Raw genomic sequence first — 24102 nt, 5'->3', positions numbered from 1 at the left:
ATCTCCTGGTCCGGTCCAGTCCATTTAAGTTAGGAGAGGTTTTTCCCTTCCTCCTCCTCCTCCTCTCACCACCTCTACCCCTGTCTGGTACCTCTACTTACCCTGCTTCTGTTTTGAATCTCTAAAATAATGTGACAAGTTAATGATGGTACAATTATCTAAATGTTTAACAGACATGTTATCTAAGTGAGTCGGATTGAGATTCCATCCCGCTGACAATAAACATCAATGGTGGAGCAGAAAGCAATAGGCAAATTATAGCAAACCCTGCAATTTCAATGCTATTAAATTTGGAGGAATAACAGCCTTGAGGCCTGTAAACTCTGAATAAAATAGGCCCTTGTGTTTGTCCAACTATTAAATCAAAATGCTACCAACATCCTAGAAAAAACAAGGCGATTTATGGCCTTTCAAGCTTCAGTTACACATTGGTTTTTATTAACTCCTTTCTGTCATCGGGCAGCAGTGGTGTCACAAGGGAGAGGGGAGGGCCATCAGAGAGAAAGGAGCTGGAACGCAGAGTAGAAGGGAGAAAGGAGAACTGCAGGGACTGGGCATGGGAGCTAGGAGAGGTGAGTGGAACTCGGGAATCAGCGGCGGCAGCTGACAGTTGGGACTCTGGTGTGAGGACAATGCACAAAGGGAAGGAGCATCTCTGAACAGTGAGGATGATGGGTGTCCTCCAAGTCCCAGCAGACTCACCACTGGGGCGCTCAAACTTGAATCCCAGTTCTTCTACTGAACAAGATGCATTATTCCAGCTTCTCTGAGCCTGTGATTCTCCGTCAGTGACACAAGCAGTGAACCCGCCCCCGGGAGGTGTTGTGATGGCTAAACCAGACCGTCGCTAACAAGCAGCACTTCGGAGGCACAGTTCAAGCCTGAACAAAAGACCTTGGAGATCAAATTCTATCATTCCTCTCAAATTCTAGAATAGTTTTTAAAAGGCAAAAGATCTTCACCCTTATCTCCTCTTCAGACACAGGGTGCACTTAAATTTTTATTGAATATATTTCTGAATAAAAGGAACAGGACCTGCAGACATCTAAAAATAATAACTGAGCGGGCACCGCTCTAGGCGTGCACTCTACATTCCAGCCACTGGGCTAAGCACGCTACGTGCGTTATTTTCTTTAGTCCTTATGACAACCCTATATTGTTAATCATAGTTTACAAATCTGAAAACTGAGGCTGAGAAAACTGTACACCATCGATACAAGATCAGGATCTCAGGCTGGGCTGGGAACAAGAAAACCCCCCAAACAGCAGTTTTCCTTGCCTAATTCCTACACCCAAGATGTGAAAAGCAGATAAACAAAGTAATTTGTCCCATGTCATAAAGCAAGCCTGTGACAGAACCAGGATAAGAACTCACTTTTCTCCCTTCTCCCAACTCATTATTGCTTCCAAACATCATGTTGTCCCCACCCCCAACCCCTCACAACATTCCCTGTCATTTCTGCTATGATGGGTGGTTGGTGGAGGCGGGGACCATGGGAGTCCCGCTGGCTGCTGCACCTCTATCCCAGGGCCCATTATAAATGCCTGGCACAAAGCAGATGCTTATGGGGAGGGAATGAGTTATAACTTCTTCTAACCAAACCTGCCTGGAGTCAACTTTCCTCCTCAGGTTCCAAGATAGTCAAACACCACCGATCCCCTCACCATGCTGCCCGAAGCAGCAATGCTTCCCATAAAAAGTACCGGGATGATGAATGGGCAGAGCATGGAGGATTTTTAGGACAATGAAAACCATTCTGTACAGTGCAACTAGGGTGGACACAAGACTAAATCATGATGTAAACTGTAGACTTTAGGTGATAACAATGCATCACTGTGCGTTCATCGGTTGTAGCAGATGTCCCGCTCCAGTGGGGGATGTTGATAGTAGGGAGGCTGTGCAGGAGCAGGGACAGGGGGCGTATGAGAACTTTGTACTTTCTGCTCAGTTTTAGTTTTACGTCACAGAAATAAACTTAAAATTTCTCTAAAAAAATAAACTTTATTAACTTAAAAAAGCACTGGGGGCCCCTCCAGAGGTGGCCAGAAGGGCCCAGGAGCCACTAAGGTGAACAGCAGTTCAGGATGGCTTGTCAGGGCCAGCAGGTGACAGCTGGCTGTCCTTCTCTACTCCACAGCTAGCAGCTCCAACAGAGCCAAGAGTCCTGTGCTGGGAAAATAAAACTCTATATTAGGCATTAAACATGCCTTTATAGTAACAGCATGAAATGAGGTCAAGCCTAAGTCTATGCTGGTGCGCTGACTGCAGCACATGACTCTCCCTCCCCAAGTACCTCTGACGTCCTGTGGTCATTCCAAGCTTGAGCTTTCTCATGTTCGATTTCTTGGCACACCACGTGAAATGCTATACAAATCACCCCTGATATTTATAAAAGTCAAATGCTATTATGTTTTCAATGAGGAGGTCATACCAACCTGCCTGGAGTCCAGTGCCTATTGATGACCTTGTCCTCGTGGGGACCCTCCAGCATGGGCAGGGGCTTGAAGCTCGCTCTGCCTTTTTTTCCATGTAAAGTTTTAGGTAATTTGTTTCTCACCATTCGGCCCCTCTCCCTCCCCCAGCTCCACTGGGGCTGGGCACCAGGAGGCTGACCTTGGGGGGAGGGGCCAGAACAGTTGCTGGTTATCCTACTGCTGTGGGACAGGGCCAGCCACCCTGACGCAGCTGCTCAGTGCCCAGCGCCGCCCCTCGTGCCAGGCCCTGGGCAGAGAGGAGCAAGGCTGGCAGCCACCCTGAGGGAAGGAATGTTGCAGCTCCCCTTTAAACCCCCTCTCTGCCTGCTACTTCTGCCACCCCTCCCATGCTCACCTGCCAAAGAAAGTCCTCCAAACAAGGACTTTACTTTCTACTCTGACATTCAGAGCCAGAGACTGTCCCTGAAGCTTTTCCTAAGCACCATTAACAGATCAGGAGTGAGAGAGAGATAGGCAGGTTGCAAACAATACCAAGGTGGGGGTACAGCTCTGCACCTTCCAAGGGGGTAGTCACAAAGCTGCAGGGTGTGTGCATGTGTGTGCATGAGCACCCTCACCATCGCCTATGCTACGTACAGCAAGGTGCCTCCTAGTCTACTTCACAGTAGAAATGTGAGGGCTGGGGCAGGGCCTCCCAGTACCTGCTCCCTGCCAGAGGGATGAGTAGATGCCTCAGCACAGCTGCCTGCCCTTGCCACCGGGTGTGTTAGCCACTTCTGGACTGCAGGACCCTCTTGCAGCCAACACAGAGAGGATGGGGACCAGCATCTCAACACTCGCATCTGCTTGAATGGCTTCCTGTGTGACACAGGAATGTGGAGACTAAGCAACTTTTTCTAGGCCAGTAACAGAAAGTCCTTATTTTGTAGTCAGAGTGGAGAGAACCGTGGACTGGAAGTAAGAACTCATGGGTCCTAAGTCTAGCTTGGCTTGCTTGTTAACTGACCCCTTTTCCAAACAGGGGCTTCTAAGCCCTGGTTTCCCAGGTTGTTGGAGGGGCAGAGTTGACTCCCTGGCGTGCACATTAAGTTCAATGCCCAGGCCCCCACAGGGAGGAAAAACAGCATTAGCACATGGGGTGCAGGAGCCCCAGACCCACGTTCTAGCTCCACCCTGGGCTGGTCTTCCTTAACCTGTCTGGGTCTCACTCTTCTCTAGTAAAGAACAGGGAGGAAAACATGTCTATGTTTGAGAAGTAGTGAGGCCTTAATAAAATTACAGCTCCCAAGTACCTTTAGAGTATAGCTATTGTTTCCCAAGGCAAGTTCTCCCTACAGGTTCATTTTCCTCACGGCACTACAATCTTCAGAAAGGCAGGGGCCAAGTTACAGTCACTACTAGGTATTGGGTTTACCAAGCCCTTCTTACATAATAGGTACTTTAAAACTTAGGGAGTAAGTGAATGAAGAAATGATTAAATGAACCAGCTGCACGGACTACTCTGATCTGCAGCAAATCCAAGTCACTTACCTGGCAGGCCTGATGGGGCAGGCGGGAGCTGGAGGGAAGAGCTGAACGGCATTGGGACAAGTCTAGAGACCTAGTTCAACCTAGTATTCTAGGCCTATAAGTCTTCCCTTAAGGTTGTTAATCCCAGAACTCAGCTCAGGAAGGACTTTAGCTGTCTTGTGCTTGCCTCTTTTCCTCTTTTCTTTCCCTGGGCACTAGGAGGGCTCTGACTACAGAAGGCAGAATACCCAGGTTTCTGATGGTCACTGACATGGGCCAGGACATCAGCAGGAGACTCAAGATTCCTGAGCCTTCAAGGCACCAACCAGTGAGGCTTCCTCTGAGATGTGCAGGCCACATTCCACATTTCTAGTGCTTCTGGAGGGCAGACACCTGCTTCGTGCAGTGCTGATCACAGTTCTGCAGCTTGTCTGGCCTAGGTTTATATGTCATCTGTTCAGGTATTGGTGGGGGGTAGTCACCCTGGGCATTCCAGGTGCCAGAGCCTTAAGTAAGAATCTGCTCTGATTGTTCAATGTGTAGATTGTTCAATGTGTAGAAAAACTTCATTCTGCTCTCAGCTGGCCCAGCGTCCCTTAGAGGGCTCCAAGGGCTGTTAGTTCTGTGAGCACACGGGGAATGGCCCACAAGTCAGAGGACAAGGCAGAGATCCTGGGAGCTCTTACCGCCACCTTGCTGTACACCATTGCTGTTCCTCACCCACCATCACTACCAACCCGGCACTTCACCTCTCACCTACCCAGTGGAGGGGAAGGGGCGCCCCCCAAGGCTGCTGATGAAGGCCATGAGATGCAGTGATAATAACCACCACCACCTACCATTTACTGAGAGTTTACTCTACACAAGGTCTACATTGAGTGCTTCACATGAAATATTAAATTAAATCCTCACAATACCCCTCATAGTATGGATGCCTCATTGCCCATGTGACGAAAGAGGAAATCAAGGCTTAGAGACGTTAAGCAACCTGCCCAAGATAATAAAAGTTGAAAGTGATGGGGCTCGTATTTGAATCTAGAGAGCGTGACACCAGATCCTGAGTTCTGGGTTGTCACTGTGCACCGGAAATCCTGAACGTTACACTCTGACTTTAGGCTCCACGGGTCCCTCTTCCCTGAAGCCAGCAAGACAATCTTGATCTCCCTTATTAGGGCCCAAACTTGCCTAGTGAACAAAGTCTTCTATCCACTCCCCTGCCTTTGGGCAGGCGCATCTTCCCCAAGGAGCCATGTGCACATGTGCCTTTCCTTCTCCTTGGGCTCTGGCCTGGCCCACAAACACCAGCCTGGCCTGTCTCCCCGTGTTCAGATCACAGGAAGCTGGCTGCTCTGAGTTCCCTATATAGGGATTAAAAGAACTGAAGGTTCCTACAGGTCACCCCCAAGGCCTCCTCACTGAGCCCTCCTCCCTCCCCTATAGGGTATGCTGAAGACTGACCCAACCCCCTTGCATTTAGCTCAGCAGCCAAAGGGTCTCCCTTGCCCTCTAATTCATGCCACCCAGTCCCGTCTGCTGCCCCTAGGTCTGTTCAAGTCGCAAATGGGGTTGTACAGTGGCTCGGACAACATTATGATTTGTAAAAACCACTCCTAATTAGTTTGACTTTGAATAAAGAGGGTAATTATTTTTAAATTTATTAACTGCTGCCTGGCCAGAGAAGTTTCCAGATCAAATGACATGAAGAAGCTATTTCTGCTCAGTGATGCAGCAATTTATATTACTGATTGGTCATTAAAACCTTTGGCACAAAACCATTTGCGTTTCCTGAGCCAAGATAGTGTCCATGTGTCAAATTTCAAGCCCAGAGTATAAATTAAGCCATTAATGGTATTTATCAGTTTATCTGGACTTAAAGAACTATACTAATTTAAGACCTTCCTGATATAGAACCCAAGTGGTGTGCTGGGCATGCATGTGCGTGTGTGTATGTGTGTGTATGTGTGTTTTCTCACTTTTTATTTTACTAGAAAGTGTAAAAAAAACCCTGATGTGTAAATGAAGTACAAGTGTCTCAGGGAGCCATGTAGCTGTTAATTCCTCACTGCTCTGCAGCCCAAACACTTTGGAAGTAGCAGTGTTTTGCAATATATATTTGTCATAATATAAAAGGTGTAAAGTGATCTCTGTTTATCTCCCCAATGTCTTTGCTGTACCAAAACAGAAAACTGAAGTGTGACAACAAAGCCTGCGCCCAGTCCCACCATAAGTGTGGCCTCTCGGAGCAACAGCTTGAGCCCAACAAGACCTTGGAGGTAGGGGAGAAGGTAGGGTCACACACAGAATATAAATCCAGGCTAAGTGGGGTCAAAAGCATCAGATGTGAACATGACAGTCTTTTGGCTAAAATGAAACTGGAAATACCTTCTACTAAATATACTTTTCAGGGTCAAGGATACCTGTATGACTCTATCATCACCCATCTGATGCAATGCTACATGTTAGCTCTGTGAATTTCCCAAGTGGCGGCCTTGGGCGTGGAATGCCCAAACCTAGCCTATTTCAGGGAAACCATATCTTCTCCCAGGAGGCGGGTGCATGGGCAGCAGGGCATTGAGGATTCCTAATTAAATGGGTCACGTGGATCCACAAGAGCCATGCCCAAGTCAGGACCATGTGCTAAGTGGTCACTGACATGCTCTTTTAAAAAGTAAAAGATTTATACAATGTGAAGAGAAACCAGAGTATTGATATGCTCTCTTTAAACAGTAAATCAATGTGCAGGTATCTGGGGAGCTGTGGAAAGAGCACTGAAGTTGGAGTTGGGTCAAGTTCCAGCTCTCTACTTCCTAGCTGGTGGCTTCTAGACCTTGATTTTATCATCTGTTCAGTGGGTATAATACAGGAAACTGTTTTACACATTAAGATATCAGAAATATAAGGGTCTCTATTCCTCTTCCTTTCTACTTCTCTCTCCCTGTTGTCTTACTGGCTCTCCAACAATACCTGGCACCCACCCCAGTGGCTTCTCCCAGCCCAATAACTTCAGTGTTATTTCAGTATTCCTTATAATCGGTCCTCTCCCTTGGTCATGTTGTTCCTCTTCTAGAACAGAGATGACAACTAGCTTTCAAGTTGTGTTCTTCTAGTGATTATTAGGGAAGTCTGAGGCTCTGCCTGGGTTCCATCGGAAATGGCACTATAAGGGATAAGTGAGCTCTGCCACATGTTAGGAAGAGCCACCTCGGTGCTGACCCCACACTGAGGATGAGGCTGCTGCTGCTGCATCTCTCCCAGGAGAGCCCAGCCTGCCTGCCCTGGGAGGTGCTCCTTGCCGCTGGGGGAGCTTCCCCGTAGCTCACACCCAGGCGAGGAAGAAGCCTTTCCCAAAGTATCCACCTTGGTCTCTCATCCTTAATTTGGATCCATTTTTTCCCCATACCTCTCTGCTTTCAAGAGCTCTACGTACTCAACCTGGAGATAAAGCAAAAGTAAGGCTGAATGGGCTGGGCCCCACCTGTGCTGTAGGAGTGATCAGTACTCTATTCCTTTGCAGGCTGAAGAGACTTGAAGGGCAGAAAGGATTAGTGACAAGTCAAGGTTATTCACCTACTAGATAGTGGAGTTAAAACCCCCTTCCTCAGGCTTCTGACTCAAAATACAGGGTCTTCCCAATCATATTTGAAACAAATACCCTTTTCTGGAAAGTGTTGACCACTTTCAAGTTCCATTGACTTAATAAATCCTTGGTCCGAAGACATATTCTGACTTTCAAAGCTGAATCAATACCCAAATTCTCAAAACAGCTGGCAAAGCATTAATACCACTTAATTCCACACTTAAAAATGGTTAAAATGGCAAATTTTATATTATTTTCCAGAGTTTTAACACTTAACAGAGTAATATACCAAAATCATTTAACTGTACATTTTAAACAGGTGAACTATATAATATGTGAATTATATCTCAAGAAAGCTGTGTTGGGGGGAGGGCAGGGAGTGTGTCTGTTTTGAGCACTGCCATATCACTAATGAGTGCTCGGCACACAGAAGGTGCTCAGTGAGTGTGTAGGGTCTATTTGTGAACACTCCCCTCTGCTCACCCGGCAGGGACTATTTCTCTTCTCCCAGCTCTGGCTGAGCAGGCAGCTTGCTCCCTGCTGCTGCAAATTGAACCTGGATAAGCAGAACTAAGCTTCTTGGCAAAGCTGGCCCACAGCTCAGTCTCCTCAGCCCCCAGACTGGAATTCTCAGAGTGGGATCCTCCGTTACATGTAGTCTAGTGATAAGAAACTAGTCGAAACCTTGAGAGAACTGGGTCCTCCCTGGCTTTCAAGATAACCAGCTCTAGGGCCCTGAACAAAATCATGTGGCAAGTCGCTTTCTCTGTAAGGAGCCAGGCAGGTGCTGACAGGAGGTAACAGCTCACCGAGAAAGCTCTCTCCTCCCTTTCACAGGCCACGGCAGCACCAGTCCGAAGCCCATGATACCAGTTCTAGGAGGTAAGTTTTCCACTCAGGAGAGGAAGATGTTGTGAGGTGGCAGGACAAGGAAATCCTGGTGACAATAATTATAACAGCAGCAGCTGACTAGTCTTCCTTCTTCCACGGCAACCCCCCCCTGCAGTAGCTTTGTAGTGTGACTCCAGAGATGATTGCCATCAATTTTCCTTTCCTTATATGTTTCTCATTCTTTTTGAGAAGGGGAGTCTAGTCATCCACCCTGGAATCTGGGGCTGATCTGTGCCTGCGTTGACAATCAAATATGGCAGGCTGTGCTATATGTTCCCAGCCCAGCTTCTAAGAGGGCGAGCAGTTTCTGCTTCCTGACTTGTGGAGCCCAGCACTGCCCTGTGAGGAGTCCAGGCGGCTCTGCTGTAAAGAGGGTGCGAGGAAGAGCCCCGAGAGTCCGACAGGGAGTGAGGAAGCCATCCTGGACATCCGGCCCAGTCGAGTCCGCAGATGACTCCGGGCCAGACACTACCTGACTGCAACCCTATGAAGGACCCCAGTGAAAACTGCACAGAATTGCCTGAGATAATAAGACAGTGCTGCTTTAATCAACTGTTACACAGCACCTGATAACTGAAACACTCCTGTGGTCAATTATTAACACAGGAGCCAGGGTGATCTTTTCAACATATACATCAAGCCGTATCATTCCCCCATTCAAAACCCTTCTCTGTAAATGTTTACCCACATGCATGTGGTGAGAGTGTGTGTGTACAGCTTTACTGAGACAGGTTCATGGACCATACGATGTACAATTCGTGCTTTTAAAGTAAAGTTAACCTTTGACCGATGCGGGGAACAGGGGAGTTGACCTCCCATGCAGTTGAAAATCTGAGTATAAATTTTGACTCGCCAAAAACTTAGCTGTCCCTCGGTATCCACAGGGGATTCGTTCCATGACCTCCCACGGATACCAAAATCTGTGTATCCTCAAGTCCCTGTATAAAATGGCATAGACCAATGCATAGTCAGCCCTCCACATCTGCAAACTCCCAACCATAGATCAGTACAAGTATTTACTGAAAAAAATCTGCATATAAGTGGACCAGTACAGTTCAAACCCATGTTGTTAAGAGTGACCGTATACACTTTAACAGTTTCTAATATATTCAGAGTTGTGTAGCCCATCACCACAACCAATTTTAGAACATTTGCATCACTAGAAAAAGAACACCCAGACCTAATAACCACCACCCCAATTTGCCCCCAACTCCCCCAGCCCCTGGCATTTACTATTTACTTTCTGTCTTTATGGATTTGCCTATTCTGGATACTTCATATAAGTGAAATCATACACCGTGTGGCCTTTTGGGTCTGGCCTCTTTCACACAGCACAACGTTTTTTAAGGTTTATTTATGTTGTAGAACGGACCAGTACTTCACTCCTTTTTATGGAGGGACTACCTTCTGTTCACTCATTTCTCAGTGGGTAGACATTGGGTTATCTCTACCAAACTTTTGGCTATTATGAATAATGCTGCTATAAAAATGCATGTGCAAGTTTTTGTGTAGATGTATGTTTTCATTTCTCTTGGGTACACACCTAGGAGTGGCATTGCTCTGTTACATGGTAACTCTGTTTAACTTTTTGAGGAACTGCCAGACTTTTTCCAAAGTGGTTGCAACCTTTAACTTTCCATCAGCAGTGTATGGGGGTTCCGATTTTTCACATCCTCGCCTACGCTTCTCACTGTCCGCATTTTTATTATAGCCAACTCCCAAGGGGTGTGAAGTAGTACCTCACTGTGATTTTGATTTGTACTTCCTAATGGCTCATGCGATCAAGCATCACTCCAGGTGCTCACGGACTATTTGTCTACTCGCGGAGAAATATCTAGTCATAAGATTTTTTTTTTTTTGTATTTTATAACTACTATTCTCTTAGCAGATGTATGATTTGCAAATATGTGAAAACGTTTTATAGCTCACTCCCTCACTTCAGGACTCCAAGATGCCACCTTCTCAGAGAGGCCTTCCTTCCCTGACCATTTGATCTAAAATACCACTTGTTTCTCTATCACTCTCTACCCCTTATCCTGGTTTGCTCTTACTAGCACTTATTATGATCTGGCATTATATTATGCACTTATTTGCCTATACTCTCTCCCTAGTAGAATCACAGTACCACAAGAAATGCTGTCTGTCTCATATGTCACTATGCTTTAAATGGCCCAACAATGCCAGGAACACTGTAGAAACTCAATAAATATTTATTAAACTAAATATATCTACTACTGTATAGTAAATACTTACTGTGAACCAAACACTCTGCAAAGTACTTTAAATAAAATGTCTTATTTAATCCCTACAATGCTCTATGCTATGAGGTAGGCACTATTATTTCTCCACTTTTGTAACAGGTGAGGAAACACAAATTAAGAGATTTAAGTAATTTACCCATGGTCCCATAAATAGTAAGTAGCAGAGCCAGGATTAAACCTGGGCAGCCTAAGCCGTACCGGTCCCATTCCCACTACTCCCTCAGACAAGTCACTTTCCCTTCTTTGGGCCTCAGTTTCCTCATCTATGACATGGGAGTAGCCTCCAACCTTACAGAGTTTCCTGAAAGATTGGCCAAATGCCACCAAGAGAGCACTGGGAAGGGTGCCTGGCACATTGTGAGCAGTCAGTAAGTGTGAGGTGCACCCACGATGATAAGGCCAATTACAATGATGAGCCAATGCTGATGCTGTGAAATCAAGGCTTTGGAAATCAAGTAAAGTGATACTGTTGTTTGTCTGGTATTGTTCAAAGGTATCCTGTGTATGGATTGCTCGCTTTTGGACAATGACTCTACCTTCGCAGAGGGAGGACCAGCCCATTGTGGCCACACAAGGGGTTTCAGAGTTAGTCACATGGGATATAGGAGGTTTCCTGAGCCTTCAGAGGGAGATTCTTAGACAATATTATGAACTTTCTAAGGCCTTGACAAGAGTAATAGAGGTCTCTGTGAAGATGGGACCTCGGTGGCATATTAGAGACAGAGATCTTGTCCTAATCCAGGGCAGATGTGTTTACGGGGGAAAGTCATACCTGCCCAGCCAGCCCCACATGCAAGAGTAGCTGAACTTGGCACAGCCATTCCCATTCACAGCCTCCAGGAAATGACTAGAAATCACTTTGCTGAAAGGGGTGCCACCGAGATACTTCCTACCCACCTGCTGTCATACTGGGGAGGACCTAGAGAAAGGGAATCAAAGGCAACTCACCAGTATGGGTCTGCCTGTGTGTCTCCAGGGCATCCTCCTTTGAAAACTGGGCACCGCACTGATCGCAGACAAAGGCTTTGGCGCCCGCTGAAAGAAAGGGGAGGCGGTTACTTATTTCCAAGAGTGATATTCCATTAGGAGGTGGGGTCCTAGGCCAAAATCGTGCAGGTGGATACCCGGGAGGGAGGACAAACTCCTCTGGAGGGAGTTAGGGAGAATCCACAGCTCCAGAAGCCAGCCCAGATCCTCTTCCAGGATGTGACTACCCACCCAAATGAACTCCAAATGCCCCCACCTAGGCCCTCCCTGAAGAAGAAGAAACAAAATCAGAATAACCAAGACAAATATATATGGACTCCAGATGAGATGCTCCAATAAGAAAGGGACTTGTGGGGCTGGCTCCAGGTGAGGGATGATACAATGAGGGGAAATGTGCTCAGTTGCCTAGACTATACTTAATGGGAAAATTGAAACAACCGACATACCGCTACTTGGATAAACCCCTAACTAAATGTGTCTAAAACTAAACCCAGTTTACTCCCGCCAACTCCTGCAGCTGACAATTGAAAAAACTTGAATGGCTCCCTAGTGCCTTTCAGGGTCAAGTCCATACTCTCTTCCTGGTGACCCACGAAGTGCTTCTTGATGTGCTTATCTTTCCTGTTTTGTCTCTCCTTCCTCACTCTTGCCCTGGTCTCTGGCCCTACTGAGCTGCTCTGAGTCCCTGGAGGAGCCATGTCCTTCCTCACTGCAAGGCCCCTGCACATCCTTCTGTACCTCCTTGGTCTCTGACACTCTCGCCCCTCTCCCTGGCCCACAGTACAGCTTGCCTCCATTTACCATTCATCCATCAGCTTCCTCACCCTTGTCCCACTTCCTGGGGGAGGGAGCCCTTCTTTTTGCTCCCATAGCACCATGTGCGTTCCTGGTCATAGCATCGCCATGCTCTCTAACAAATGCCTGTGGCCCCATCTCCACCTCCGGACACACAGTAAGCTCAGGGATGGGGTCAGGGGTAGTATGAGGAGAATCTCGTTGCATACACACCTGCATCTGCCTGACTCCCAGTGGGAACCTATTACTGTACATATTTGGAGAATAAACTAAATCAATTCAGGTTAATTCAATTTGATAAACTTTTTTAGAACTATTATTTACAGGGCTCAAAGTGACAATGTCACAATGTCAAGATAAACAGAACTTTTTACTACTTGCACATAGTCTTCAAGGTTCTAATATGTTATTTCATGCAGCGAGCGCCTGTTGTAAGCCTTGGCAGTTTTCTTTCAAAATGTCTTCTAGATAGATATCTTCCACTGCTTGTCAATAATCACTGTCCTTATCCAGGCCCTTGTGGGGTCATGTCTGGGACACTGGAAGACTCAAGAATGGTTGCCACACCACCAGCTGCCCTCTGACCCAACCAACAGATGTAGGTGCCTTGAAGGCCACTTGAGTCCTCATACTTCCTTGCTCAAAAAGATACAATGGCTCACAGTTTGCACTGATTCTGAATTCCTGTACTTAGTTTCAAGGCCTTCCACAACCTAACCCAGTTCATGGTCCAGCTCTATAGGGAGTCCTCCTCACTGGCCCTCTGTGACTGCCACTCAATCCTCCCTGAGTCTCTGGGCTTGAGTAATGCCTAGTCTCATTCCTGTCTATTCCAGTCCCATTCCATTTTCAAAATTGGAGCATGTATGCACCAAGCACTCCAGCCCCTCACTGCTCTGTCCTTCCCTATCTGTCACTGTACTTTGTTCCTTTCAACGTGTCTTAGAACTTCTTTAAGCATGCCTGTGTTTTAGTTTTGTATCAGAGTTCATGAGAAGCAGAATTACTTCTTACACATGTTGTAGCAGAAAATAGTCTAGTGCTGTTTTCAAAGTATCTCAAATTTCCTGGGGCTTTATCATATACTGCAGGATGCTAAGTATTTCATATCATTTTATTTATTTGATTCTTAAAATCTTTCAAAGTACAAGCTATTATTATTCCCATAATTCAAGCTCAGACAGGTTAAGTAGCTTGCCCAGTGTCACAAATGGTTGACAGTAGAGGTGGATTCAGAGACAGGCGGCCTGACATCAGAGCCTTGCCTCCTCATCCCTGCGCCCCTCAGCCCCCCTAGGGTTCCATCTACAAAGATGTCCCATGGATAAGAAGGTGAGTACCAGGCTTCCTTCTCTCAAATCAAAAAAGTGAAAATCCAATTTATTCCTTGTATACATTAAGGTTTTGTGTAAAATTCTATTTGGAAAAATGGTTCCACGACTTTTTAAAAGTTTAAAACCTCTGCCACGGAGTATTAGCATACCCTTAAGGACTAGAACTCAGAATATAAATTGTACCATTATAGGCTTAAATTAAACACCAATAAACAGTTCTTGCTAGTGAAAGGTACAAGAATCCTAGAGTGGATCCAGAATATCAGGTCCGATGAGGACACTGACCTTGCCTATGTTCCTAATGATAAGCAGGATATACCTTTAGCAGGTGCTCAATAAATATGAGTTGACTCACTGAATGAATGAGTGATAAAATGCCCCAGGAAAGATATGAAATCATTTTTCCTTAAGTGCTTTGAAAGCGAATATTGTCATTTGTTTTAGGTGGCTGGAGTTGAAGTCTACCTAGAGGAAAGGAAAACAGCATGATCCCTCTGGGTTTCCCTTCAAGTTGCAGGGCCTCCCTTGGACCAGGGACCTATAAGGGGCTTACAGAGCTTTAAAGAAAGCCAAGAGGCTCGATGTCCAGGCAGTCGCACTGTGTCATGCAAGCGGCATACAAGTAAGTGGCAGCCAGAACCACTTCTCATCCATTTCTACTGAAAATGTAGCATGAGTCTCAAAGAGCAGACAGGGCCAGAGTGGGAAGACGGAGGTGGGCGAGGCCCAGCCCTTCAGAGAGAAACGCACCCCACTCCCAAATCATTAGCCAGCAACGATTTTCTGCAGATCTGTGAGGGATGTTCTTTTCATTGTATTTCTTTCTTTAGTTCTATCAGTTCTCATGACTCACCAAAGAAGAAAGGAGAAGGCAGGCCTGAGGAGGGAAGTGAGGACTGAGAGGAGAGGGCGCCCCAGGACGTGCTACCGCTGCCCCTTCATTGTGCTGAGCCCTGCTGTGGGGTGAGGAGGCCCCAAAAGCTCAGCCTCAAAGGGATGTGGCAAGAAGAGTTCTTAGAGAACAGTCATGGATGTGGCTGTCTCAGCGTCTGCTTTCATGACTGAGGCGCAGAGAGAAAGGAAGGACGGCAGGCAGGAAATAAAGGGCCGGATGCGAGCCACCAGACAAGTTCACATGAAGATAAAACAGGTTAGCACACCCTATCTAGGCAAGGTTGCTGGCTTGGCCCAAGTCTGACCACATTATGTTATCCTCAAAGTCTTCCCCCCTCCATGCTTGCCTCGCTGAAGTCACAACATTGAGCTGAGTGTGTGAAAGTCCCCTGTCCTCAGTCACTCAGGTCAGAACCTTCATCACACACAGGTACCATGGGCATCATTTCCCATTCATGACGCCCAGAACACCCCACCCCAAGTCAAACTTCCCCCAGGAGCAGTGACAGGCAGTTCCAGGACATTAAAGCCAGCAGAGAGGGATGGAAACCACCCTCTCTTAAGGAGGCATGTGCCTTTAAATGGTCTCTATAATAGCTGGCTCAGAGGCAGAAATATTTGGCAGCCCTGAAATTAAAAGTGATAAATTTCTTCACCCAGCTTTGATCGATAACAGAGGCCTCATCTGTTAATCAATAAGACAGCCTCTGCCTGTTTACTGTGCATATGTTGTTCGCTGCTGCCTTCAGTATGATGTCAGGTTTGCATTCAAAGCAACTCAAGTGTGTATAAACCACATGGTTGTTCCCAAAATGCATTACGGTGACATCATCCAGACACTGATACATTTATAAAGCATCCCTGCAAGTGGGTGATGGGGGAAGGGAAGAGCTCATGCCAACAAAACACAGAGGTACATGTGAAGACATCAGAACTCCTGGGCATAACTCAGGGATGACCACGCCTCACCACATGCTCCTATTAACAGAAGATATGTTTTGGGTGTCCATTAAGTATATGCCAAGAGGGACTTATAGTAAATGAACAAAAGAGACAAATCTCTGCTCTCAAGGAGATTATATTCTAGAGAGGAAAGCACTTTTTAAGAGTAAAATAAACATAAAATAGGTGGTGATAAGTGATAAAAAGAGAAATGGAATAATAAATGAAAAGGGATCAGGAGTGCTGTGTTATCTGGGTGGTCAGGGAAGACCTCACTATGAGCTGCCAGGTGAGTGGAGAACCACAGAAGCTGAGGGATGAAGAAGCAACAGGAAGGCCCATCTGAGGCACAGGAAGAGCGAGGAGGCCAGCCGGTAGGAATGGAGTCAGCTGGAGAGAGCGAGAGATGGGGTCAAGTAAGGGGATGCGTTGCAGGAGAGAAATTAAATAGCAAAGAGGGAGAAGCACAAGATGAAGTGGGCTAGGCTAGGCCCTGCTCCCCGCCCTGGCAGTTACAGATCTTAGTAAACTAAAGGTAACAAGAGCAGGATCCAGAGTGGAGAGAGCTGGCCCTGGGCCTGGCACCACCACACATAGCTGTGGGCATCACACACACCAGCGCACTTCGATGAGCCTATTTCCAGTCTGGTCTGTCTGACTTACGGTTGCCGTAGGATGGGAGGAGATAATGAATACTATTATGTATAAAACTCTTTGTTAATCACCAAGCACTCTTTAGATAAAAGAGATCACTGATGTTATTTCCACCTTGAGAAGCAGTGAAATGTGGTTAAGAGCTTGCGATTCAAGTCAAACAGATCAGAGTTCAAATCCCAGCCAAGCTAATCGCATATTGTGACCCTAAGTAAATTGTCTAATCTCAATGAACGTGTTGCTTCACCTGGGAAGTGGGAACAGTGGAGTTGTGACAAGGTAGGTTAAGTGCTTGGCCCCCTGTCTGGGGGGCAGATACACAGAACCAGGAAGTAGTAGCTCTCACCATCACCAGTCAGCCTCAGGGTCATGATTCCTTTCAAGAGCTCCTTTGTGCAAAGTATGATTGATTTTACTGACATTCAATGTACAGTTATTTGGGGGTCGTATATCTTGAGTGAAATAAGTCTCATATTTGCAAAGACATATTTCACTATAATCTCACACATACACCTTGTCCCTCTGATTTTTAAAGGTGAGTGATCGTCTTGTTGAGGGAACAGGAACATCTGTCATAGGACCAACCTGTCAGTATGGGCAGCTATTCAGCACCCGGCCTTTAAATACTCCCAGACAAGCCCCAGGAGCCCGGTTCTGCAATGCTGTGCTGCTGGACTCTGCTCCATCTTCCCCTGCAGACCATAAGCTCTGTGAGAGCAGGGCTGGCATCTATCTCGTTCTCCACTCTATCCTCAGCACCTTGCTCCCTGCCCGATGTGCAATGGGTGATTATTAAGTGCCTGATAAACAAAGAAACCCTTGGCCAGGTTCCTGGGTGAGGAACTGACCTGGGAAGAGGCAGGGGCCTTTCAGGGCACTGCCAGGCTGTCCCCTAGGGGGTGGCAGAGTCCTTATTCTACACACTCTACTGGGTTCTCTACTGCCCCTTTTCCACAACTCAAGTACCTCTGTCTCTGCTGGAACGCAGGCAGTTGCAGGGAAAAGAAAGGAAAGGCTAGGAAGTGGGCCGTCTGCCTCCTCTGCAACAAGGTATCCCTCCCACCAGCCTTCTGCTCCTGCCCAGCTGCCCAGGACCAACACCCTGCAGCAAAGACACAACCCCCACCTCCAGCACATTCAGGAACCACCTGTCCAAGGAGCCCTCAGGCAGCCAGACTGGACACTCCACTGACTGGCAGAGGTCTGCTGTTTGACCTCACTCCCAGCCCAGGCACTGAGCTTATCTGAGAGTCAGTGTTAAAGAGACAGACAGACAGACAGAGAGACATCTTTGCCTCTGCCATGCTCCCAGGTATATTGCAGGTGAGGGCTCAAGAATGTCTGACCATTCTGAATTTTCCAGACCTCTACTTCTCCTCTGCCTCCCTGACTTCCGGATGCTTCCAGAAAGTAGACAGAGGCTAGAAGAAGGAGGAGGGTTCAAACAGGCTGAGGCTGGGTGAAAGGAAAGGAGGCAGTTGCCTCAGCCCACATGGAGACTGGAGCTGGTCTAAGGCCTCCTTGTGTATAAGCTGCTTTTACTTCAGGCTAAAGATCACCCTGACTTGCAGGAACCAAAAGAGGGACATGCCAGGAAAGCACTTTCAAAGCTTAAAGGCTTTCTCTAAACGGCCAGCATTCCAAGGAGAACAGAGCTGAAATCCAGCAGCAGCAGAAGCAGAAGCTTGTCGGGTTCCCAGCAGCCACCCTCCCCTCACCACCTCTGGCCTCTCCTTCATGGCCAAGTACAGAGTCTTCCTCTCTACTTGCCTCCCCCATTAGAAAATGGGCTGGGGTCCCAAGCATCTAGGAAGGGAGAAGATGCTGAATGCAATCGGATGTGGGTTGCTGTCTCTCTAAAGTAAATAAGGCAGAAGCCAATGAGAGAAGAAAAAAATTCAAAATCCCTCCCCCTCCACAATCTCTTCCACCCCCATGCTAATAAGAAGGTTAGGGAGCGGGGGGTGGACCACAGCATAAACACCTAACATTTGCCAGCATCTAACATTGAGTAATGTGTCCTTTTTCGTTTAATTCCTTGAGATTTTAAAATAAACATCTTGAATGTTCTGATGAGATACGCATGCCTGCTTACATAAGGAAGTACAGAGTGTACCAAAACAGCAGACCCAAAAAAAGCATAAGCTGTCAGAACAATGAGTGCAGACGCGGGGCATTTTACAACGGGTCACGGTGTACAGTTTTATTTACAGTACCTCTTATCAGACAGAGAACAGCACACTGGCTGCTGATTCCAAAGGCCAGCACTGCGTGTTCTTTCACTCGAGATGTGTGCTCCCTGAGAGGAGCTGGGAGGCGCGCTCTCTCCAACGCTCTCTGCTTGTTCTCCTTTCCTCCTTCATCAACAAAACAAAAACTGATACTGGACCCAGAATCTCTGTAAGGTACACACATTCAGGGGAGAGGGCAGAGGGAAAGCAGGTGGGCAGATGTGGGCTGAACAGAAAACAGCCAGCCCTGTTGATTGGTCCAGGAAATGGTTTGAGGGCAGCTCTACGTGACAACGAGTAGGAGAAAGGTCCGGGGGCCTGGCCTCACTCCAGGACAGGAGGGTGAATGAACAAATGATGCAGGGCCTCAATCAAAGGGAGGATTGAGAAAGCCAGGACAGTCTCCCAGGCCAGGCAACAGAGATATGGGAGAAACGGGATTGCAGGCGGCAGGGTTTCAGATCTCTAGAGTCATTTTCCCATCAGTGACCTGGACACCTTCCATTTGGCGAAATGTCTGTTCTGTAGAAGATTAAGACCTTGGAATGGATCAAAAGGCAATACTGAGGCATCTCTAGAGTTAGAAAACATTTCTTATCCCACCAAATAAACCTCATTCTACCAGAAGGTTCCATGCTGCCCAGTCCCCTTGGCTTTCATGGGGATCCTGTGGTACTGTTCTCATGTCCCACACAGAAAACAGAGGTCCACCTTGTCCCTTATTTCTGCAACTCAATTCTCAGCCCAGAGAGCCTTGGAAAGCTCCTTTGTTACCCCTTTTAGCACCAGCAGTAACCCAGGAGGCTTAGACACACAGCCCCTGGCCAGTACAAACACATACACTCACTATACAGCTGCACACAAGACGCTGCGAATCCTTCAATCAAACACACCTGAGTTCAAGTCCTGGCTACACCATTCCTAGCTACCACCCTGAGCAAGCTAATTATCTTCCCTGGGCCTGTTTCTTCACCTGTAAAATTGAGCACACAGTAGCTACTTCCAGGGTTGAGTAATGATTAATTTCAATAGCATATATAAAGTCCTTAACACCATGCCTTGCATACAATAACTGCTTAGTTAAATGCTGGTTGTTATTCAGATCACCAATACCCTTACTTTCTCCTCCAATATCAATGTCTGAGATCCATGCAGACATTAAATGCATGCAATAAACAAAACATTTAAAATATTCTTACCACCCCAGCTAAAACACAAAGAGAAAAAGAAGGAAGGAAAGCTGTCCACCCTGGACGACTCCTCAGCAGATTTTCTCTAGGGAGTGGAAGATAAAGAAGGGCAGACACCGACGACTGTGCCCCTCCGAGAAACCTGTACACAAGCCAACAATGCGCAAGCAAAAACAGGGCCCGATCCCTCTGCCCTGGGAGAAGATCAAAGAAATGACATCTCTCCAGTAAGCTCCCCACACTGAGGGCCAAGTTTTGATGGCGGCATTACCATATACTCCTACTGAGGAGTACCAACCCATTTAAATAAAACACAAGTAGGATGATAAATTCATTGCAGTGAAAGCAACATCAACATACAAATGTCCTGAGGTCTAAGGGCACTGACTCGGAGGGTCGCCTCACCACTGCCTTTAAACAGCATTTTCCCCCAGCCACTTCCATTTCTGGCCAATCAGGTGTGGTGCAAATCAATGCAATGGCACAAAAACCTCTCTTACAATGGGGATGTCAGCCCCTGCTGTGATGGACAGACTGCCTTCCAGACAGGCTGGGCCTACCTGCAGATCGGCTGAGGCGAAGTCCTACAGCGGCTTTGGGGTTCTTCTTGCATTAGTGAAATGGATGGCCCTGGCCTCACTTCCCTTCTTTTAAAATGGGGTTATTAATCCTTATAAGACAGTTTGAACAACAACCTGAATGAAGTTCTTGGCACATTCTAGGTGTCCGAATACTTATGATGATGAAATAATCCTACTTCCTCAAGCTGGTAAGCTCCAGGAGGCCAGCCTCTGCCCTGAGCCTTCCAAAACTCCAGCCCATGATACTCCTGCCCACAGTTCCTAGGGGACGGCCCAGCTGCAATGAGTTAGTGGCCTAGAGAGGTGAGACTGCATTTTCCAGGGCTCTTGTACACATGGTATTCAGCCATTTGGGATGCTGGAAGGGGTCACCCTTAGAGGAGGCAGGTGGATAACTGGATCAAGAAAGGTCCTGCTGCCCAGAAGCACCCAAGCATTCCTGAAGCACCACGAAGAGAAATGCACTCGGTGTCCCCACTGTCCCAGCCCAGGCTGTGTGGCCTCGGGTGAGTCACTTCACCTCTCCATCTATAAATGACAACTATAAAATCGGGACTACTCTAAAGAAGAAAGATGAATGGTGTTGTGTGAGAAGAAGCTGGAAGCAGATGACAAAAGCAGGTAAATGTGGCTGTCTGGTGAGCTCAAAGGCTTACACTCTCAGTAGTAGGAAGGTACTGGCTGGACCAAGCCGGGGCTGTGCTCCCTGGGTCGGCCAGGAGATTCCTTCTCAGGGGGAATACCCTGCTCTATGAGACAGGCGAAGTGGAACAGAGTCCAGACGCTGGGAGAATCATTAGCCAGGCAGTCAAGCCGAGCCAATGAGGCTGAGGCAGAGGCTGACCCTGAGTTCCAGGGAACACTGAAGCTTTCAGGTTTTCACAGCTCTGTTTTGTTTGAAAGAGGTTAGCACTGAAGCCTTGGCATTGGTAAGGAGACTAGATTAAAAGGCCAGAAAAACCCCAGCGGGGAATTCTGCCATGATTTAATGGGATATCCCCTCAACCCTTGGACACCAACCATGGTCTCAGGTCAGAGTTCAGAATGGAAAGAGGGGTTTCTGTCGACAAGTAGCAGCTCCCAAGCTCTGTTACCTGAGCCTTTGGCCTCCTTCTCTCAACCTCAATTACCCTCCCCCTTTCTCCTGAAGCACCTTCAGAGTCCTGTCAAAGGCCTTCACCTGAAATCTGGTGTGGGGGACTGTCCCACACACACCTCCCCAGGACAGGGTTCATGAATACTGCCTGAGCAATGGAGAGAAGAAACACCAGGCTGCTCTGGAAGGGGAGTGGGGTGGCCAGAATCAAAACCCTGCCTACTCACAAATTTCAAGCGAATGTCTGCACTACCTGGTCCCGTAACATCCCCCAACATTCTTGCCAATTAAATTTTCACTTGAGGTATTTTTACAGGGAAGGGAGGCCAGACTTCCTCAGCCTGATTTGCATTCCAGTCCTCCCTCCCTTTCTCCTAGCAGGAACCTTTTTCCTCATTGCTCAGGGACTGAAAACTATGCCACATCTTCTCAGAACACTGGGATCTCTTTGGGATCTCTATAGTGGCAATTCCCTCATCCCCTCTCTTCTCAGCATCTCCTGTTCTCTCCCTATTTCTAGCATCTTTCTCCATTTCCACTTCTAACTACGAGTGTGTGTGTGTGTGTGTATACTTAGTTTTTAAATTAAATTACCATAGGTAATCTCATTTCTTTTTCTATTTTAATTTTATTTTTCAATTAATTCAATATAATTTTATGTTAGTTTCAGGTGTACAGCATAGTGGTTAGACATTTATATACTGTACAAAGTGATCCCCTAATTTCAGTACCCGTATCCTTTGAACAAGTGAGAAGAAACAAAACATTTCAGAGGGTTTCAAATGTTGTCACATGTGTGATAAGCACTGCACTCTTCAAGAAGCTGTGGGCCAGGTTCTGCATACAGGCTATTGACTATTCCTCTGGCCATGAGCTGTCCAACCCCTGCAGACAGGATCTTCTCTTCTTTTGACAGATCTATCAGGAAGCCACGCCAGAGACCTCCCACACATCCAGGCCAGGTTGCTGGGATGAGGCAGGGTTCAGTCAGCAGATGAGTCTCATGGCCAAGCCTATCCCTGGCTCTGATGTCAACAGATCTGAGATTTCAACTTAGGTACCCACCAGCTATCAATACATCAATAGCATTACAATGTAACCTTGCTGAGACTCAGTTTCCTCACTGCTAAAGAGGTAATGACACATTTCTTCTATCCTACAAGAGGAACTTTGGAGTTGCACAATTCCAGGAAGCAGCACTCACTCAGAAATGAGTCTACAAGTGTGTTAGGAGGTTTAAATGAGGTGAAGCACATGAAGGTGCCTAACAGTGGTAACTGGCATTTGGCAAGTGCACCCTAACTCCTCCCTTCCCAGGATCCTATGGGTTCTGCAAGGGCTGCCCCGCAATGAAGAACAATAATGCTGCTACTGCATTGATCCGTTGGCAGCCGTCCGTCTCGAGAGACGATGGTGTAGCTTCTTAAGAGTCTATCTGCACCGCCGAGAATGGCTGTGCAGTCCGACTCGGGAGTGACACGGTATCTGTCTCCTCCCGTGTTGAATCGACATCTTGCGATGACGCTGGAGTGTCCTCTCTAGTGAAGCTGAAGCTAGCTACAGAGCCTGGGCAGGGTGATATGGAGGGTCTGCTGTTGCCCATGCAGCAGACCCCCCCGCCCCCCCTTCGCAGCTGAAGGGTCCAAGGGAAAGACGGAGTCAATACAGCTTGGCTTCAGGTGCGCCGCAGGAGTTGCCGGTGTTGACTACAACGTCAAACCGCCTTAGGGACTCCGGCTCCGGATTTTCTGTCGGGGTTTACTCCCTTAGCCTTTCCCCTGAAGAGGTATGCCGCAAGGCAGCGGAGGTTTTTTGGAGTCAGAGTTTTCCTTCTCTGATGTGCCCTGACTGGAAGATCGAACCAGCAACACTTAGCTCGCAGGCCGACGCTCAATCCACTGAGCCAAACCAGCCAGGGTTCTGCATTGATAGTAATAAGAATATTAATAATTTTATTATGAAATGAGAACTACACTACTTTACATGCTATATACCATTTAATTCTCCCACTAATTCTAAGATTATCCCCATTTTATAGGTGTGGAAATTGATGTTTGAAAAGCTTAGTTCACTTGTCCAAGGTGCCAGAGCTAGTAAGTGTCAGCAATAAATAAACTAACTCAGCCCTGGCTCAGTGGATTGAAGGCCCACCTGCAAACCGAACGGTCACCGGTTAAGATTCCCAGTCAGGGCACATGCCTGGGTTGTGGGCCAGATCCCCAGTTGGGGGCACACGAGAGGCAACCACGCATGGATGTTTCACTCCCTCTCTTTCTCTCTCCCTTCTCTTCTCTCTAAAAATAAATTTAAAAATATTTTTTAAACAAACTAACTCAAACAGGGTGGGAGCATGGGAAGCCCACCTGACTAGAAGGGCCTTTAATTATATAAAAGGTTAAAGAGTAAGAATTTCACATTAAGAGATGTAGAAAAAGGTCCCAAAGGCAGTGTGCCCGAGTCCTCCACTGTTCTCCGCCCTCTGGCTCACTCCTTGGAGTTATGGGGATCATTCCCACAAGCTCTGAGCCCACCCTCCTCAGTTCATACACTCTTTTCTGACCACTTCACTATTAAGAACAACTCTCGCCTCTCGTTCCAGGAATGTAACATCACTGTCCATCAGAGAAAATCTGGACTGGAAGCCAGCAACACAGGGGTCTAGATCTGGCTTTGCTGTGGACTTTGGTGTATTCTAGATCCTGATTCACTTGGCCTCCATGTATC

General features: G+C 47.1%; 1 protein-coding gene across 1 annotated transcript in view; it reads right to left on the bottom strand.

Annotated features, from left to right (window-relative positions):
* The window catches only part of ZBTB16 (zinc finger and BTB domain containing 16), a 182940-nt gene that overhangs the window by 44073 nt on the left and 114765 nt on the right, over window positions 1-24102 (bottom strand). Inside the window, exon 3 of the mRNA XM_090265962.1 lies at window positions 11623-11709. Coding sequence (XP_090122088.1) covers window positions 11623-11709 — 87 coding nt within the window. The remainder of the gene's footprint in view (window positions 1-11622; window positions 11710-24102) is intronic.

This window comes from Furipterus horrens, unplaced genomic scaffold, assembly GCF_987537825.1.
Source record: "Furipterus horrens unplaced genomic scaffold, mFurHor1.1.pri manual_scaffold_2, whole genome shotgun sequence".
Lineage (NCBI taxonomy): Eukaryota > Metazoa > Chordata > Mammalia > Chiroptera > Furipteridae > Furipterus > Furipterus horrens.
The sequence above is the reverse complement of the archived record's forward strand: the minus strand, read 5'-3'. Positions and strand labels throughout refer to the sequence as shown.